This window comes from Nomia melanderi, chromosome 2, assembly GCF_051020985.1.
Source record: "Nomia melanderi isolate GNS246 chromosome 2, iyNomMela1, whole genome shotgun sequence".
NCBI classification, from domain to species: domain Eukaryota; kingdom Metazoa; phylum Arthropoda; class Insecta; order Hymenoptera; family Halictidae; genus Nomia; species Nomia melanderi.
In genome coordinates, this window is record NC_135000.1 from 22,059,052 (window position 1) to 22,079,864 (window position 20,813).

General features: G+C 44.4%; 1 protein-coding gene across 6 annotated transcripts in view; it reads left to right on the top strand.

Moving 5' to 3' along the window:
• LOC116424729 (protein Skeletor, isoforms B/C) overlaps positions 1-20,813 on the top strand; it is a 91,808-nt gene that overhangs the window by 54,091 nt on the left and 16,904 nt on the right. For all 6 annotated transcript variants that reach the window (XM_076364961.1, XM_076364959.1, XM_076364960.1 and 3 more), the window contains exon 4: positions 995-1,106. In XM_076364961.1, the coding sequence (XP_076221076.1) occupies positions 995-1,106 (112 nt within the window). The remainder of the gene's footprint in view (positions 1-994; positions 1,107-20,813) is intronic.

The window sequence follows — 20,813 nt, forward strand, 5'->3', positions numbered from 1 at the left end:
CGGGAGCCGAATGCCAAAAGAAAGGGAAAGAAGGAGCGGAAGGGAGCGAGGAGTGGGCGGCTGTCGAACGAAAGCCGCATACCGTAACCAAGGGACGAAATGAAACTCAAAGAGCGCGTTGCGCGGAACGGAGGGGGCGCGCGGGGGCTGAATGGAAACAGGAGGAAGGCCGGACGAACGGATCGCGGGGGTGCAGTTAATAAAACGGGAATTATACGCCGATCTCGTTCGGATTTCATCCGCGCGAGCACTTTATTACGTTTCGACCCGCCGCACCGCTGCCGTTTCCCGCTTGTCTCCACCGAGTTTCAGCGGGAAAAGTCGTAAACAGGAAGCCGCTTCTTCGAACTACCCCTTAGATCGGTATTTTCCAAGCTGAATTCAACTGGGTCTTGTATAAGTTGGACGCGTAAGGCTTCGAGGCTGAAATCGCGAATACAGTAACTGTGAATGCAAAGATCGATTTGTTTATTGAAAATGATAAGAAAATAAATAATGCTTGTAGATGATTGAATAAAGAGAGAGCTTTGAGTAGGTGTTATTTAAAATAGGTGTTATTTTAATGAAAGGGAGATTGATGTGATAATTTGATTCGATGTAATGTTTGCCAGTGGATTAAGTTGATGTTTGAGCAAATGATACTTGCTGTGGTTTTAGTATAGTTTTATTCATTGGACTGTGTTGTTATTGATTTAATATTGCTATGACCTTGTATGATTTTCAAGGTGTTGATTTTTTAATGCTTTAGTGTCTCTGCAGAATTGCATCTACAGATCTTTATTTTCAAATATTTTTATAAGAGGAAATGAAATTTTCTCTTGAAAGTGGCGTTACCAGTGAAGTAATCAGTAGTTGAAAATCGACGATGCTTCGGTTCGATCGTTGGTGACATTTGCTCGGTGTGAACGAGCGGTACTATTAGAACAGTTACAAGCACAATGGACCGCCGATGGTTCTCCGATGTTTTCTCTATTTTTTCGTCTGTTCTGCGCAGAGACCCGGAGAAGCTGCGAGCGTTCAACAAGACGGACATCTTTCTGGAGTTGCCTGATAGAAAACGGATACGGGACTTCAAATGGCTCGGCATTTGGGACACTCGAATCACCGTGAGTGACCTTTACTATACACAAATCTTTAACATGCAAACGATATCGAGGACAAGCCTGATCGACAGATAACTCCGTTGAATTTCGTTATAACACTCGAATCCCCGCAAATCCGAATTAAATAAACTCATTTCACATGTTTAAATATTTCCAGAATATGTAGCGATTCAGTATTAATTGAACTAGCACTTTGACTTCCAAGTAAAAACTTCATAATGACTGCTCTGTTGTCTTTCTTATACTTCGTATATCCAAAAAACTTCGATTCGTTCGATGCGTTATCAAGAAAATGAACGTGTAATTTCATGTAAAAAATGGTGTCGCCCGAATTTGGATGACGTGGGAGTGAGAGTGCTAATGAAACATCCAATTTAAGAAACGAATTTAGAGTTACATTTAAGCAACCAACATTTTCATCGCTGAAATCGTATAACAACTCCCCCACTGAACCTGTTATGGATTCCCGGGCAATCCGAAAGGAAATCTAGGTAAATCTAGGGGGTGCAAGGGAATCGTGTATGGTGAATCCCGTAGAAATTCCCGCGACCCGTCTAGTACGAGAATAAACCGACGATATCCTTCGTAATCTTGCGCCCGGTATTTCCGATAAATTCGTGCGGTGCAGCCCGGGCCAAGTTGGAAAAAAACGGTGCGACGGCTCCGTGGGGCGCGGAGAATGGAGATAACTTGATTTTTGAGGAGATCCACGGGCCCCCGTCGCCTATCTGACGCGTATTCGTGGTCAATGGCGCGTGTCGGATGGATACGGAAGCCGGGAAGCAGGGGTGTGCACGCGTTCCCGCACACGTGCAACGTCGCCGCCGTTGTCTGCACGCATCTAAGCATGCAGTCGAGTCGTTCCACCTCTCGAGGAACGCTCGTCCTCTTCCGCCGATTTTTTTCCGGTCGGTTTCCGGCGAACGGAACAACGGAAATGGACGAATTGGTTGATTTACTTAGCGCTGATTGTGGTGTTCGGGGGTTGACACTGGGACTACCCGTTGAAATGGATGCTGCTGGGTTTCTTGTCGTATAGATACTGCAGTTATGCAGTATTTGTATTCAATATTAATCGAGAAATTTGGATTTTCGTTTGTGGAATGTACGTCGAAGGAAACTTGAGAAGATATTCTTTCGTAATGTTTCTAGGAAATTGATCGTTTCAAACACTTGGTAATTTTAATATTAATAATAATAATTCTGAGTTAATATCAATAGTAGTTCCAATGCTAACAACGTTAACGATAGATGAACGAAGAGAATAATCCAAGAAAATCTATCAAAAATTTATCGCTTCCGCTAGAATATAAATTCTTCCGAGTGATTCGATCCGATTAAAAGTAACACATCGTCCTTCCTACTTTGCTCGTTCACTAAACTCGTATAATAAAGCTACAATACCGACAATGCCACAGTTTCCAACTCCTATTATTCTCAAGCTACCCACGCCATGACCGGGCTGATTAAAAATCGACACACGATCAAGATCCCGACCATCCCAGACCGAAGATCCATTCGAATCCCTCGAATTTGCACGGTCCTACACGCGTTTCACGGTGCAGTAAACCCGCACGCGTTCGCCGGCGCTTAATAAATCTGTCCATCCCTTTCGCGATCCACCCTCGCACGCCCACTCGCTTACCCACAAATCCAGCCGGGGGGGCCGGTGGCTCGCACAAAAGTCAGTATCGCCGGCCAGAAGATTTTCAAGTGATGGGAGGGCAGCGAGAAAGGAGAGAAAGGTTTGAAACGAGCATATCGACGTCTCTACGTGGAGAGAGAGAAGCGAAGGGCGAGCGAGAGAGAACTGGCAGCTTTTGCTCTTATATTAGGAGGGCTTTAATATCGAAGTCTGAGGGGTGCTCCCATACCGTGACAACCCTCCATCAGACACGCTCTGTCACCGCAAAACGCGCTGTCCGCCGCCCACGGTCCGCTCCTACAGGGTGTCCCGTTACGAACCCACCCCCACCCGTAAGTGATCGTCGAACCTTTCGTTATAAATCGATCCGTCCATCTCTCTCTATCCCTTTTCCCTCCTTCGAGCTCCTGTCAGCCTCTCTCGCACCGTAGTCGAGTGTGCACCGATCGGGGAACGTGAGTGGAAGCCAGACGCCGCGACAACGAGGGCGAGAGGGAAGGGGATGGTGGTTGATTCGGGGAGAACCCGATGAATGTATGATCGCGATTTTGCGACAGGAATACGGAAAAGGGCTCTCGCGGCGTTTCGTGAAAGATTAAAGCGCTCGCCGCTGAAAAATACCGCGTCGCTAACGCTGGATACAATAATCAATGGGGAAACGCATTTCGACGGAGTGACGGCTGGAATGCGGGATTAAGATCAATTTGACGGAAGCGCACCGGGCAGTACGTTGGGAGGTTTGAAAGGGTGTTTTTGTGGGCGGAGCGGTTTCGTTGGTGGATTTGTAACAGATGAATAGGCTTTAATACTGGAATTAGCGGAGAAATTTTAATGGCTTGATTTCCTTCGTAATTGTTGAGAACATAGGGCTAGGATATTCACAGATCAGGCGATATAGTGACGAACAAACTGAAATGTAAGGGAATTATGATCTTAATGAATGCATCTTTGTAATTTCTAAAAAGTAACAGAAACTCGTCGACTCGATTATTCGGTAATTGCATAATTCCACGCCGAAGCTCCAGAAACGCCCATCGATCATTCCCATGGAACCTTATCGCAATACCAGGGAATGATCTTACAAGAGATTTCATCAACAATCAGCATCTTAATTTCCAGCGCCGAACCTCGGTCTACAGACACCCTCTCCCCAGTTTCATTCACGCATTTTTCAATGCGTCCAAATACCAACAACCGTTTCCCGACGCGCGAACATGCTTCCTCCCAGCCAGAAATCTCGGTTCGCTCCTGTTTCCCTCGATACACGCGCTGCTCCATTCAATACCCGCGATTCACTGAGAAATCGGCTCGCCGATGGGGTGTACCACGATCCTCTCTCACTGTCACGAGGAATGGGAAGCTGGTTGATAGGAGACGGGCAGATTTTGCTTGGGTATCCGGTAGACAGGAGCTGTCTGTCTGTCTCTCTGTCTGTCTGCCAGTCAGCACACCCTCGCGTTACGTCGAAGGATGTATTGTCAGGAATAAGCCTTCTTCTTGTTCCGCTTTTCCTCTTCGCCGTTTCGCCGCGCCGCCCGCCCTATCCACCCTAGCCTATCCGCGACACGCTACCCGGGCTGCTGGTTTCCTTTGAAAAGGACCGGAGAGATATCCACGGTCGATATCAAACCGCCGTCTCAATGGGCCACTGATTCAGATAGGATTTAGTAATTTTTTTTCCTTCCCCCACGCTCCTTTTCATCCCGTGCCTCCTTCGTCCAGCTCAATCGCGCAGCGACCGTCCATCCCCTCGGCTCGACCAACGTTCAAAACGGTCCCGGCACTTTGCCCGCGATAGGGGAAGCCCGGCGTCCGCGGTTCCCTGCTGGTCACTGGGATCTTATCCGCGGGGCTTCCTCGGGGAATCCAAAACGTTAAAGCCGTTGATCGGTCTTTCATCTCCGTCCTGGACCGTGATGCGGCTACGGACACGGGTATCCCGTGACGGCAACCCCTTGGAGACTCCTGTTTGACCGCTGGCGATGAAAGAATTTTGGTTCGACCAATGAACGCGAGGGTAAATGTACACAAAACTGTGCGATGATAACGATTTCCTTGCTTGTTCTACTTCTTTGGGGTGCGGTGGACTTGTTAAATGTAACTTCGATGATTGTTGAGGACTGCTTTAAGAGTTTCGACGATTTCCTTCGGGAAAGTTTGAAAGTGGAGGGTTTTGAGGCTGGTTTAGGATATTGGGGTATTGAAAGAATTCTGGTAAGTTTCGATTGTTTTAGATGAATTGTCCATTATTGGAGAGGTTTTTTATAGGATTTCTTCGGGTCTCATTGGAAATTGAGTTAAGGTTAGATTGTGTTGTTGAATTGAGGGGCACTAGTTTAGATATTACTGTATCGATGGTGTTAGTAAGCGAACTGCTGATTGTCTATAGCTGCTAGATCTTGCGTAATTGTAGATCGCGTATTATAAAATTCGTTCCACCTAAATAGACGGTTGAACCCTTTACACGCCAGATACATTTAAATACACGATGGAAAAATGTTGGCCGTGCTATTACGGACTGTTTCACTTTCCGGCTGAACAACGCGCGACACGAACCACTGCGGAAATGAAAAAAGCCGAATCGCATTATCCCTCGATCTCGTACGTGCCTTCCGCATTACGAGCGCGGTTCGTGCCGCGTAAATTTAATCTTTCTCGGTATCTTTCACGCGATTGCTGCGCGCGCGCGATCGCCCGTGCCTTCTCCCACGCTCGCAAAATGGTGACAATAAACGAGAATAAATTCGCGGGAATCTGAATTTCGCCGGGACGTTGCGCAATTACGAAATTAGTTGCACGTTTCGCGCGCACTTATTTCGGCCCGATGGCTAATTAATCGCAGATGCGACTGTAATATAGGGAAATTAATTCGTCGATGAACCCTTGTGTCAATAACGCGATTCCGCTGGTGCTTACTTTCTATTTACGTTGAAAAATCTTTTCCATTCATGTTGGACAATTGTGAAACTATATTTTTGACGATTGTTTTAAAATTTGTACATTTGTCGGTTTATGTGTACTATAATCGTAATTCCTCTTACTTTAGTAACGTTTCTGGTTATTACGTTTTATTCGAGTATCTTGCAATGTCTTAAAACTTGCTGTGGAAGGTTAATTATTAAATATTAAAGAAAAGCAATGAATAGAAAATCCTTGCTATACGTTCAATTTATTCTTTTAGGAATATAAAAAAAAATACTTTGAAATCTCAATTATCGAATACCATTAAATCTTGGCTTACTAATATCAAGCTAGGTACACGACAAACATTTCAACTGAAATTTCATCAATTTTTTTCTCAAGTACTACAGAAACACCAACTGTTTTTCTGATGTCAATATTTAACTTATATTCCTTTTGCTAACAGTAAATTATAGACGTTGTGCAAAGAAAGAGGTTAACATCGAATATTCGATCGAACAGGAATAATTGTTTACTTCGTTTTCGCCGACAAAAAAAGAAATGATGAAACCGTTTTTCCAGAGGATCGACAATATTCTCGATTAGATTTCTTAAACGGTAAATTATGTGTTCCTGGGGGGGCAGAATTTAAATTCCAACGGAGAAGGGTATCCGTCCAACCAGCGGTCGCCCGTGATGGTTGTGTTTTAACCGGAAGAAGAAAGGGTCGTCCTGTGGGCGTGTCACGGCATTTGCATCTGAATTCCCCGTTCTCTTTCCACGAACACTGAAGTTAATTAAACGCCTCATAGTTTTCGGGGAGGGATGACGAAGTACGGGTGCTCATGGCACCAAGTGGACGATCCTAGCCCGCGGAGAACCGTCAATTAATAACCGTTTCAAACGGATTCTAAACACCGGTACCGCCGCGCCTTTCACGGAACGAGATTCCTGAAGAATAACACAATTCATTTTCCATCCACTTACCAACCATTTTACACCTAGAGAAAGAAATTAAAAAAAAAAAACAATTCAACTCACAATCTGATAATATACCCATTCATTCAACTAGCAATAAAGTGAATAACAATTTTATTTCGAAATGGGCAAGATTCACCGATAATTAAAATATGTTTTTATCGAATATTTTGAAATTAAATACGCGAATTTAAGTTAACGTTATTAAGGCAGAAACATTTAAGCATCCCCTTTTTTCGTGATAAATGATATGATAGTTTAATGATTTATATTCGACAGAAATGTTTCACGAAAAAGAGATCGCGAGTTGCGAAAGATGGTAATGAAAATATGTCACGGGTTACAGGGTCGTTCGCGATGGGCAAGCGACGTCGAGAGACACGGCAAAAACACGAGCAACAGCTCTCGTATAAATCGTTTGCATTGACAGTATTTATTGTGCCGGAACGTCGAATATTTTCCAGTCACGTTGAAGGACTCCTCGGAAAACATTCCATGGCGTTCCGTTTCACTCTTTCCCATCGGTCGGCGCTAATCGGAAACCAGTAATATCGTCTACAAATATTTTGTCGATGACACGTCCTCTGTACCCGCATCCACGATTCAAGCAAAATAGTGGGCCGGTAAACAAGTGGCAGAACATTTTCGATCACGGTGCACGGGGAAAATATTTTCATTAATATGTCGGAATCCATCGAAATCCCAACTGGCCTCCATGAAATCTAAACGGCGTAACACATGCCGGGGAGCACTTGACGAATTTTCATAGTGCATAGCATTAAGAAAGTAAGAACTACTATAACTATTTAAAATTGAAATCATATTTTTTAAATGGCGATCGAATATTGAAGCTCCGAGAGTAGTTCCACTAGTTTTCAATTCTTTAATTCTCAATTCTAGTTATGTTCGTGTCACTACGAAGATTCGTTATAGTAACTTCATACAAAACTTTACATAATTTCTTTTTCAAAAATTATTAATAACCACGCAGCTATTTTATGTATCGTCACAAAGAAATTTCACTAAATCTCAACATGAAAGTTCAATCGTCCATCAACATTCCAATAAACTCTCTAGTATCAAACCACACAGGATCAACAAGAAATCCCGATCATTGTTCAGCGAAAGTTAGCAAATCCTTCGTCATCCCTTATCTCAAGCTAACTATCCAGCACGGTTCCCTAAAAATACCGAAGAAGAACGCGAAAAACTAGGGAACAACTATGAGCAACAACTCATCGAGACAAGCTGTCCAGTCGATCCCGACGTCCGATAATTGAAGTCGCAGCCTCCCCCGGTCGAAGAGCCACATTCGTTCCTGTTGACAACGCATTAGATTCCGCGTAACAAAAGTAACAGGCGAAGTTGTAAGTCGGGAATTGGATCGGGCCCATCACTAGCCCTGGGCTAAGATTGTTGCGCATGGGCAGAGAGCAGCTAGCCGGGTCGATGTTGGCCGGGGCTGGCTGACTGGCTGCCGGCTGCTACCAGAGGATGCTCTCCCCTTTCTCTTCTCCTCTATCTTCCCACCATTCTGCCCTCTGTCCTCCTCCCTCCCTCACCTCGCTACCCTCTCCGCCCTCGGTTCTAACCTTCCTCCCTGTCTCGGTTCCTCGTTCCCTCCAAAAATTCAGCCCCCTCCACCGCGCGTCCTTCGTTCTCGCGCTCGCTTCCGCTTCCACCCTTTTGTACTGATGTATCCGCAGTCCCTCCCACATCCCCATTCTTCAGGGTCATTTTTCGAAACATTATTTCGCCACCTCGTCCACTTTCTTGGCCCTCGGTGACCCTCGACCGCTTTCATCCAGCGTCGTGATTTTTGGAAGAATTCTTCGACTTTTCTCGCGGTTCCTTTCTGCTGTTCCCTTTTTGGTTCTCGTCCGACGGTTTCGAACGGTTCTCCTCTTACCGGGCCACGTGGTGTCCCCTTTGTAGCTTGCGTTGCGGTCGGCGGTTCAGAGTGGAGAGGGTCTGAAAGGACGCCATTTTGTTGCGAGCCGGTCGGTGCCGCTGGCCGATGGCCACGTTGCTGGGAACCCTCGAGGTCGCCGGACTCCAAAGGACGACGGCGCGGCGCGCGCTTCGATCGGAAACCGCAAAAGGAGAGCGGAGACCCTTTGAGTTTTAAGGGGATGATGTCGCGGCGCCGCTAACGAGGATTCTCTGCGACGGAAATGCGCGAGAGCTTTGCTTCGGGTTCTTTTTCTCTCGTCCCTTTCTTTTTTTTTTATTTTTTCGAGTCAGAAAGCAGACCGAGGGCACGGCGCGACGGAAAGAGCGGGTTGCGACAAAGGGAATATTTGTGCACGCGTATTCTTTAATTAATAATGGAGCGGCTGCGTCTTGAGGATTGTCTGCTGGCGGCCGTCCATCTTTGGAAGGAGTGAATACCGAATTAAGTAGACACTTACTAGTATTTCTTCATTATCTACTGTGAAACTGTCTACACGGTTAATATTGAGCTGCAGATTTTGATGGACTTCTAGCTTACTAAAGGTGTTTAAGAAAAGGCAAAGGTTTTATGGAATACTATCTACCTTTTTAATATTCATGATCTGTTGAATTTATTATCACTTTATCTGCTAAAGGATTGCCGATGATTTCTGAGCGCTCCTACTGTAGGATTTATTGACTTTCGATCATATTCATTACTGCTGAATTTCAGTTGTTAATCGTTAGATTTGACCAAACTATCGATTAGCCGTTACCAGATAGAATAGTAAAAAGCAAATTTAAGGAAGCATTACATTCCACAAAAATCCCAACCGTCGCGAAGAAAACCGAATAACGAGCGCGTCGCGCTAGGCACGAACTGAGCATCACGGTGTACGGCCACGGGACGCCATTTTGAAGCCACCCCAAAGCGTCGCGCACACATATCCGTCGCGGTGCATCAGGTGCAGCACGAGAGTGCCGCAGTCTCTCGCGTGCAACGCTCTGGGGGGTAAAAACGCGTCGCGTTTAGCTTGGAGCCCGGCCAAAAAGTGTATCAAATTACCCGTCGGAAAAAAGAAGCTCGACGGGGAAAAAACAGCGTCGGAAAGTCATCGGGATCGCCACAGAACGGTCGAACATCGCTGAAAAACCGGTGCGAAACGCGTCGCGCGCGGTCGCCTTCTCGCTTTTTCCCCGATGCGTCGTTTAAGCGGCGGACAATGTTAACGAGCGGCGCGGGACGCGCTATCGGTCGCGCGTTACGGAAAACCGAGCCGGGAGTTGATGGGGACCAGGGCGGCGGGGGAAAGTGTAAAATTAACAGAAATATAAAACAACCGGTACCAACACTCGCCACTTTTGCCGTCGTCCGTGCAACCCCCTCTGGATGGATGGTGGTCGTCGGAGCATTTTTCCAGTCCTCGTTCACCGCCCCCACCCGGCTCCCCTTAACGGTACATATGAACAGAGAGTAGCTGCTGCGTAGCCAGCATTCGGATACACATAAGTGGTCGAGTACACACGAGTAGACGTGGAAATGAAATAGCAGGCGAAGTGGTTGGCCGGCGATGCCGCGGCAAGAGGAACACATCGACGTTCCCCGCCTCCCGCGAACCGCCTCCCGCCAAACGACAGGGGTGGGACGAGGGACGAGGGAGACAAGAATGAGTGGGAACGAGGCAAAGTGGAGCGAAGTTAGCATCGCGCGTCTGACCACGAGCGTATTCCAGCAAAAGTTATCATTTTTCGTTGCCCAGTTAGCCCACTCCTACCCCAGACCTCGATACTCATCCTACGACCAACCAGCCACCCCTAGCCCCGCGGATCTTCTCGCCCTCATTCGTCGACCGTATTTCTTTGCGCCCTCTCGCTCCCTCTTCGACTGTCCGGGTCTATTCTTCCGGTTCTCTCTGTTTCAACTTTTCCGCCTCTCCATCTTCCATCCTCTTGTCTCCGTTTTTCACCCAACCGCTTTCAGTTTTATACGATTTTCTTCTAACTTCCAACTCCCGTCGCTGCGTTCCGGGCTTCGCTCGGTTTCTCCGTCTCTTTCTCTGTCTCTCTCCGTTCCCGTCCCTCCGTCTCTGTTTTCCACCCTTCGAGCCGCAGTTCTGTCTGTCCGTCCGTTCGTCCTTGTCTGACTGGAAGACTCCTCCTCCCCCTTTCCTCGGCTGCCTCTCTTTCCCGCCGATCCTCGGCCCGGCCGGTGACTTCTCTTTCGCACCCTCTGTCATCCGTTTTCCCCTCTATATATCTTTCCCGCTCCCGACACGCCGATTGGACGAGAGCTTGCGAAAGTTCCAGGTATCCCGGAGGACCGCCCACCCGGTCCTCCTGCCGCCGGGAAAGTTTCGTCATTCCGTGCAGGACAGGGTCGGGGATTCGGTGCCACCGCCGCTGATGCTGATTTCGCTGCTGCTGCTGCTGTTGCCGCTCCTCGAACGGCGATACACCGTGTACACCTTGAAAATTGCTCTCGGCCCTATTCAGAAATCACGCGGCGCACGTTGCACCCTGATAACCCCCGCGAGGAGGCGCCAGGCCGTAATTAAATTTCCGAGGACGCTGGTGAATCGTCGCGTAACGTGCCGTGCTGCAATCGTTATCAGCCGCGCGACACGCCAAGTTCGTTGCTTAAATTTTCGTGGCGCTATGGTTTCTTTTTGGGAATCATGGCTACCCTTGCGACTGATCGCGATGCATTTTGCGGACTCCTTCTACTTCGAATTGTGGATTGATAGAGTAGTATTGGTACGGTAATGGATTCAGGTTTGACACGAGAGACGGATGTTTTTTAATCTGCAGACACTTGGAAATTGGCTTTGAAATTTTGTTAGTGAATATTGGCAGGGGATGATGAACGAAGCGACTTTGAGAGATTCGGGAATTTTAATGATTCCGGAGTAATGTTTGTGTAACCGAGTGAATTCGTCGTTTACGAATCGTTTTAGGTGAAACTTGTCGCTACAGCCTAATATTATTGGAACCTCGTGGCCAGGCGATAGGTGAACAATGCTATTGTCTCTAAGTTGTACACTTAAATTGAGTTTTTGTCTTTCAGTCGAAGGAGAAAATATATCTTCTAAATTTTCATGTTCTGGGATGACAACTAAGAATCAAGGTCACGTTTTTAGTGTTTCAGTACAGCCTCGAGTAGTACCTCCGCGTTTCGAATTTCAATCAATAAAAAAACCGTGATTGTTATTGGTAAATAAGCGAAAAGAAACCTCATGGGGTTAGGGGAGCCGTTGAGCGGGAAAAAGTCGGAGGCGACGCGAGAAATCCGTGTAATTAGCCATCCGGGACGTATTTAACGGGAGCTTATCCCGGCTAGTATAAAGTTTCGGTTAAAAAAGTTCCATTAAATCCACCGTCTAAGATATAGAGGTATTACGGAGAGGGAGGCTCGTTTAATTTATCACCTACTTAAAGTCGAACGGACGGGCCCGATGGCAGCGGCCCTTTTCAGCTCGGGTTTCAAGCATCTCGCAAGCCAATTGCTCGCCGCTCTGACTTCGGATTGGAATTTTATGAGAGGTTCGCAAAGGGAATGAAAAAACACGATACATCTTGACCTTGTTAAACACCACGGTACAACGGCATCCTTTTTTTATCGTCGTTTCCCGTTACCTTTCTAACCGAATACGGGCTCGTGAAATCCGATATTTATAACAAAAAGAACGACGCCGTACTTCGCCGATAGGACATTCACACACAAATTTCTTTAACCGACAGAAAGAAATAGATTCTCAAACTATTACAAATTCTTAGTTTCGTTTATCTTTCAATTATTATCCTGGAAATTTCACAATACCTCAAGACACCGCTTTCTTCATTTCCACTGAAGGGAATTAATTTAATAAGTTAGCACCGTTATTGATTTAAAGGAATTTTAAATTCAGGAAATCAAGAAACTTCAACTGTAAATTCTATAAATAAAATGTCGACTAATTACGTATAGATATATTTATCATTTGCATGAAAATGATCAGTCTTCTCCCTTCAAAATGTCAACACATCGCGTACCGGCAGTTTTCAAAAAACTGAATTATACGGATAGCGATTTTCAGTGAGATCAACTTATATCAAATTTAATATCTTTTTAAATGCTGTGGTAATTAGCAAAGTTACATAGCTGAGTACCTTTATATAAAAAGAAGATCTCTCGTTGCCAGTACGCGATGTGTTAAAATACACAAGATCGTGGTAACCCGTGGCTTCCCTGCCGACTAAACGAAAAGTCCCCGATCCAGAATGTTGAGGTGGAGCGCAACCATCGCGAAGACACGCCGATCCAACTGCGTTATCAATTTAATCGTCCGTTAGGAGCTGCGTCGAACGATAATCACGGCCGACTACTACCGGCTCGCCAGGCAGCAATAAAGTGCAACACAATGTGCTCTGGTTCGATGGTGAACAAGGATAAGGGGCGTTGCTATCGAGCCTAACGAGGCTCGATGTCTCAATTTCCGTAAGAACGTGCGCCTCGCAACGGGGGTCGGCCGGAGCGCCAGCCGAAGGGGAACCAGCCGGCTGACTGGGGACGATACGGGCCTGATAAGGCGCTAAAATAATATACAGCCGTGACCTGTCCAGGATCTGCACTGCGCCGATCTCCCCGGACTTCGTTTCGAGAAATGAACGCGATCGTTAGCGTCCCGCGCGGGGATAATCGCGAGGGGATCGAATCGATCGGCAAACATAGAATAATAAGATGGAAAACATCTAGGGGTTGGGGATGGAGCTTGGAAAAAACGAAGTCAGGATTATTTTCTCGCGATGAAACGTGTAGAAGCATCTCGCAGTGATCTTAGTTTAGCATTTGGTAATTTGCTTCTAGAAAAGTTTGTACTACTCGATGCGAATATACTTGAAATACTTGATTGAACCTCAGGTGTTAATCAATTACTAAGGAACAGTAAGACTGACGATAATAAAGAAAATATTTAAACTGAATAAAGATAACTAAGTCCAATGATCGAGAAAAGAAGTACTACCTGAAACCGACGTAAATTTCGAAAACTGAAGGTGCCCAGAACCGAATCTTTTCAGTAATAGAAACTATGAAGAGTAGAATAGGAAGCAACTAGAAAGAACTTCTCCAGTATTGTAATAAAATGATTGTGTCGAAAGACTGAAGAGGAATGTGAACAAGACGGGGGGCCGTAGTGTCCCGTAAAGTTGATGAAATGATCGTGTCGAACGATTGGGCCTGGTAGTTACCATCGCGCGTCAGCATGAAGAAGATCGATCCTCCGGACGAAGACCTCATCTTCCGCGTGACCGAACACCTGAGAGACTCTCCGTTTGAGCTTGGCTCGCGAGAGTCGCCGTCGATCGCCGTGCCAGCCGGATCAAGTAAAAATTTCTTCCCCGAGCGTAAAAATAATACGGCCACGAGACGTTGCCCCAGTCACGCGGGCAAATTATTAGATTCCTGGCTCCGCTCCTGATTGCGTAGTCGCTCCCCTACCGGCGGGATTGTTTCTCGATGCTATCTCTGATTCTCCAGTTTGTTAGGGGGATTTATTTGATTGAATATCGACTGCTCGGTCGGCCGCCTGCGCTATAACGAGTATATCGATATCGGCCGTATCGCGTCCGTCCACGGGGACCGACCGCCCCGTGAATTACGCGCCCAGGGGCTCCGATCCTGCGTGGATCTTAATCCTGATCGACGGAACGTCGACGCAGTCACGTTCCATTTTTTCCAGGGAAAAAACGCGCACCAAATCCTCGGCTCCGGGATCCCCCGCTTATTAGAAAATTTCGTCTCGGGTATAACTTGTACATAGTGCAGTGGCTCTCAGTCGCGCGAGGATTGTTTAACACGTTCGATGCTATGGGAATCTTGAGCGTTTTACGTGACACTTAGTCGTTAGTAGCGAAGATAAGAGTGGTCATTAATTATTTATCATCGCAATCCTTGCATGACACTATTATCAACTTACGTTATTAAACAGTTTTATTCGACGTTATTCGTCTTGCACATTATAATTGTTCTTAAACAGTTCAGAAGTTCTTCGGCTAACATGGCGCATAACGTATTAAGAGGTACGTGTAATGTGTAATCTTTACTTTGCCTCTGTTTTAGAGACACATTTTCATCAATGGTATTGAAACTGTTAAAGCCTGATTTCGATTGTATGTATTTATGAAGAGATCGAGGGCCCAATTCAGTGGAAAATTCCGAAAATTTGGAAAATCCAAGCAGTTTGAATACTTTCTTGAAATTGACGATATTTATTGAATAACACTAATTATATCAATGGTATAATTCACCCAAAATTGTCAGAGTACGCTAAGATGCAGTTCATTCAAATGTTAAACAATCCTCGTCAATGAAATCCACAATACTAAAAAGATAGTTAAATATTTGTTTGAGCCCAGTATCCACGAACTGTTTCATAAAAATCTGTACTTTCGTAGAGAACTGCGATCCGATTGTGACCCGAAGAATAAAATTCCATTCTGCGGGTTTATCCTCTCTTCGAGTTGCCGAAAGTATTTTATTTTGATTCAATCGCATGTGAAAGACATTGCGCCCAAAGAGATTGACAGTGTGCGGCGGTACACAGACCTACGGGCTGCATAATAGGACCCGATGCGAATCTAAATCCGGGCTTACGAGATAAACAGTCTATTAGGGGCTGCAAGCAACTCCCCCGTTGGAACTTGGACCGGCGAATAACGACCAGATCAAAGGTATCGAATTGACGGGGAACCCTCGCGACTACCGGGTTTATAAACCGATGTCTTCGTCGCGCAGGATCTAGGACCGATCCATGCGCACAAACCCGTTACCCGTTCGCCGCACGGAAACTGCGATTTCCGCTAACCCCTGAGCGATCGAAATCGTGTTGTATTCTTTTCATACTCCAAAAAATCTATTGTATACTTGTATATTTACTGATATCGATATCGATTTGAATTTAAAACTAGATCCACTAAAAGATCAGATTGATGTATTCTCGATTTCTTCCGTTGAAAATATTGAAAAGATTCAGAAGCTGTCCTGTGAAATTATTAAATAAGTTGATTTCATAATACGTACATTGAAATATAAATCAATCGAAATCTCAATAAATGTACTCTTGTAATTTGTATTAAAATATAAAAGTCAGTTTGTTCGGTAGTTCCAGTGCTAAAAGAAACTGGTAGCACTTTTTAAAGTAAACAGAAGAAATGTCAAGAGGTAAGATCAGAAAATTAATGAAACTCGATGATGTGTAAGTAAAATGCAGTCTGTATAACTTTCAAAAGTTGTTGCCCACTGATTGAATCCAGTGCGGTGTTTCTCTTTCGTCTCCGTGCCAGATTGAAGATTTCGAAACCCGTGATTTCATTTTTCGTTCCTCGAGTAGTTTTTAATCAACCAGTTCGCCGCGATTCGGCTTATTACCACAGCGGAACTTCTCGAAGTCAGCCCTTTTGACTTTTCGGACGTTGAAAGTTTACCCGCGACCGGGCTAATAAAGCTGCCCGCTAATTACCAGCCATACCATCGACGCGTTCGCTTTATTCATTCCGTAATTAATGTCGGAGTATCGTGATTTCTAACGTTCCCCAGGCGCCTGTCGGTAATTTTCGCGGGAACAATGGCCGACCATGCCGAGTACGTAATACCTTCGAGGGAATAACTGACACCGGAAACGGACAATGAGGACGTGCGCGGTCAAAATTCCGACCGCCCGTCGAAATGTATACACGGATGTACGAGGTGTTCGGAAAAATCGCAGGATTTTCGAGGAGTTGATCGAATAAAAAAGGTCGGTTTCGTGTTAAAGATGTTCGAGAGGTTGATAATTAACCCTTAACGATCGACAATTTTCTACCAACTCTTTGCGAACGAGACTGTCTTGACCTTCTAACATTTCTTTTCATAAGAAACTGAATTGCACATCGAAGTCTTAAACACTAAAAGAAAAAGAACCACGTGTCACTCTCGTTAGTTGAATGATTAAATTATTCCTTCGCAGTTTTTGATTTTAGATATCGTAACCTCTAACATTCTACCGTCGCGAATACATTTGTACTTACAGTTAACGAATTTTCGACATTTTTCTAACACCGTGGTTTAAATAAATTATACAATCCATTAAATTATCGTTTATCGTTGAAGCATACTTAATACTTTAACAAGTGATAAGGAACGTTCGCGCGCGAACAGATAGAACACCCTTTATGCGTGCTTGTGCGAATGCATATTGCAGTCCGGTAATTAAATGAAACGAACCTATCGCGTGGGATACAAAGGGTGGTATTTGGCAGGAGATGGTGGGCGTCGATCACCGTCAAACAGAAAGTATTCGTGCTTGTTGTTTAATGTCAAGGGTTGACGGCGAATCTCGAATTGACACGTGTGGGCTGTGTTGAATTTCAGAATTTCACGTTGCTTCCTAGGATTCGTAATTTCCGCTGCTTATAAAAGACATTTTCAGTGCGAGTTTCTCCATATATTAATCATAGTGTTAAAACGAAACTATATATTTTTAATCATTTCAGATATTTAACGTTTGTAAGATATCGATAACTGTACCGTAAGGATTAACCCTTTCCATCGAATGTCACCGTAATGGCGACTTCGAGTTTCGATATCTAAACTTATAACTGCCAATGAGTAATATGATTATTCAACTAACGAGATATCGACATGTAGCTTTTTTCTTTTACCATTCAAGACTCCGATGCATACTTCAGTTCTTTATGAAATGAAATGTTAGAAGTTTAAGACAGTCTCGTCCGCAAAGTGTCAATATAAAATTGTCGAGCGTTAAGGGTTAAATAATAAGCGATCAATCGGCGTTCATTCGTTCGGTTCAGGATCCAATGTGGAAACTGTCAGACGGACCCTCAAGCCTCGTGCCCGCTGGAGAACCAATTTTGAGTACATCGTGCCCACTCAAAACACCATTAGGCTCGAGTCCCAGTTCATTGGTATCCAGCATCTCCGGTGTTTGTACGTGTGCGCGCGCGTATATTCGCACAAAGACCGGGCCGCGGAGGGTGGATATGATTGACGAGCCCTTAAACGAAATGGGATTAATGCGCGTGCAAATTTCGAACCCTCGGGAGTACGGCGGAGCCAGCCTGCTGATAATGATTATTATTAACGACGGAATTAGCATTCGACGGCCGACGGAGCTGACGGGACTCGAAGGGAAGTTGAGAAACTACTTTTCGAAGCTTTGTCCCGATGGCTTCGGTCTCCATTAGGAACCTTAGAAAATTGTGTAATGGAAACTAATCATTAGTATTATGTACTATTTATTTCACGTTATTTAAAAGTACGAATGAATATTTCAAACTAAATTATTTCAGAATATTACAAATTAAAAGACTAAAGTATTTTTTTGTTGTTGGTTGACTGTGTTCAGTGATGATTTACATATCAGTTGTGTAGAGGGATAGATGTCTTTGAAATCAATTATATTGCAACAAAGTATTCTGATGTTTTAGTAATTAATGCTTATTAGAATATAATAACATTCATATAATTCGTATCTATGTACGCACACACATATTACATAAAATGATCATTAAACTTAGTCACGAATGCTGAACGATTTATTTACAAAATTACTACCAATCGCAGAGAAAAAAGTCTAAATATATGACTTTATCTTTTCCCAACATCGACATCTCAAAATCTAAACAGACATTTTTTAAAACACTGTCTCCTGAAGAAAGTGTAGTATAATACAGGGCACAACGAAAGATCGTTATTTCAACCCTAAAAGAGTTAAAAATGGTCATCGTTGATTTGTCGGCTGAATGGGAGCGAACTATCCGCGGAACAGTAATTTGCGAGTAGAACGTCTTCGTGATGTTGCCTTTGAAGCGTGCCGGTTCGGTTAATGAAGAAGTTTTCTAGCCCGGCAGCTTCCCGGCTTACCGGGAAATTATTAATCGATCTTCCGTCGGAGTTAAAGTCCCGTTGACAAACATTTCTAAAGCTGGCGCCCGTGCCTCGCCTCCGCCTCCGAGCATTTAAACACATTAACCCCGGGATCCGTCTTCACGGATTGCTACTCCTGAGGATAATGCGCTTCGGCGGAGGGAAATTAAATTCGAAAGCCGTGGGAACAATTTCGATCAAGGTGCCCTGAGAAACTCGGAGCATCCGTCCCTTAAAAATCGTGGCCCTTCCCGACAATAATCTTTCGCTTCCTCTTTAGACAGCGGACGGAATTCTATTCGAACGGCGCGCGACGAGGTATCTTCGAACATTTTTGTTACGATCCATTTAGATTATTGTCGGAAGCAAATCATTCTTGCGGACTTCGTTCTGGAAGTAAATAAATTGATCGCGAACCAACTAATTATATTTGCTAACAGCAACTTAACACGTTCGCCAGCAGTGCTTGTTTCAGTGGCGATCCTCTGAATTATAATATTTTATTCGATTCAATATATCTTCTAAACAAACTATTGAAGCAAATGAAGCTAAAACGATTCATTGAATCCCTAAATGTAATTTCGTAGCTTATAACATTAACTAACTATATCTATAGGATTAATTTCATTTTCTTTATATAAAATGTAGGATTGCAGCCGTCACAAATATGTGAGACTGGTAGCGAACGTGTTAAGTTGTAGTTTTGCATTATACACGTTTCATTTAATTAGATCGAATTCAATTCGAAAATATTTTTCGTGATAATTACGTTTCATTCTAGATATTAACGGATATGAACAAATATGAATAAATACATATTGAATAGTAGTTTCTTATTTTCCGTTGGTTATTCGATGTATACGTGTAACGATTTCATTGATCTCTGAGAGAAGTTCGAGGACACTGTTACGAAAATGATTGTTATACCGGTTTCTTCGAGAATATTACAACCGAATTTCGCGGTTCCACAATCAACGACCCGTTAGAAAGGGAAAAGCAAATAATGTAACGAGTCGTGCGACCCTGATATGGAAACTCATATCGCCCGGTTCAAGGTATCGCCCTGTATCGATTCCTTTGTAGACAAAAGTCTGGGAGTCGGTTCCAAAGAACATCTCGAAACGGCGGAATCAGGCCACGTATACAGTAGCCTTGAGCGGAATATCGAAGACGTCGAAGATATTCAACCGACTTTTCAATCTTCGACTCTTGGCACAGTTTTTCGAGGAGGCCGATAAAAAAAAAAGACAATAGAAAAATAGGAAGCGAGTTAATCGGTGCGCCAGCCCCGCATGCACGCGTACCCTGCATAGAATTTTTAATTCGATTCGACGTAAATAAAAAGACTTTTGTTTGCCATAGAGAAAAGGGGAAACCAAGATTCCACGTTACACTAATAATCCAAATGTACATTTATAGTAGATCCATAATATACATCCGCGAATAAAAATGTTCAATAAGAATTCGATGCGTACTACGTTATCGAGAACAGACAATGGACGCCATATTGAAACCAGCGGAACGATTCCACGTCGCTTTTAACGCGTCGACTGACAAATAAACTCTCATCACAGCTCCAATCGAAACAGTTTTCGTAATAAACTAGAAACCAAAAAGCTGAGATTTTCCATAACAATTGATCTACTGAGTTTCCTACATTCAATACATCCAACAAAATTCGTTCGATACGCTCCCAAGAAAATAAATGCTCAAGTTTATACAAAGCGTCGCGTAGAATTCAGACGTAGCAGTGAAAGTATCAAAAAGCTGATAAGCGTCTCTTACCCCTAATACATTTTGTCCAGACTTACACTATGCGCCGAACATTTTAACCCTTTACCTCTCGAATGGAATCGTTAAGAAAATCGTTTATTTTCACAATATACGTTAACTAATACCACTTCAATGAAAACAAACATTTCTATTAAAAATGCTATTTTAACTGTCAATAAAATAAACAGTTATCGTATCGATTTCACACTGACCACTTCGCGACAAGTCCACCGGTTCACATGTTCCTAATATCGAAACGCGTGGTTTCAAGGCGACGCCACCGGGAACCAAAGGATTAATCGCGAATTACGCGGGATGCAAGGGGTACGCGAAATAATGTTTGGAAGCTGTGAGCGACGGGGGTCGGAGGTGTATAAAACTGTATCGTAAGCGAATAGATTTGTCCGAGGGTTTCGGAATGAGTCGAGAAATCGTCGAGAACGTTGAATTTTCTCCCGTAAAACGCTCCCCCGGGGGTAAGAGAGTAGATCACCCTGTATAGAGGGTGGAATCCGTTTCTCGGATTTTACGAGGTCCCGCTCGAGATCTTTCTCTTTTTACTTTCACCGTGCTTCGTCCT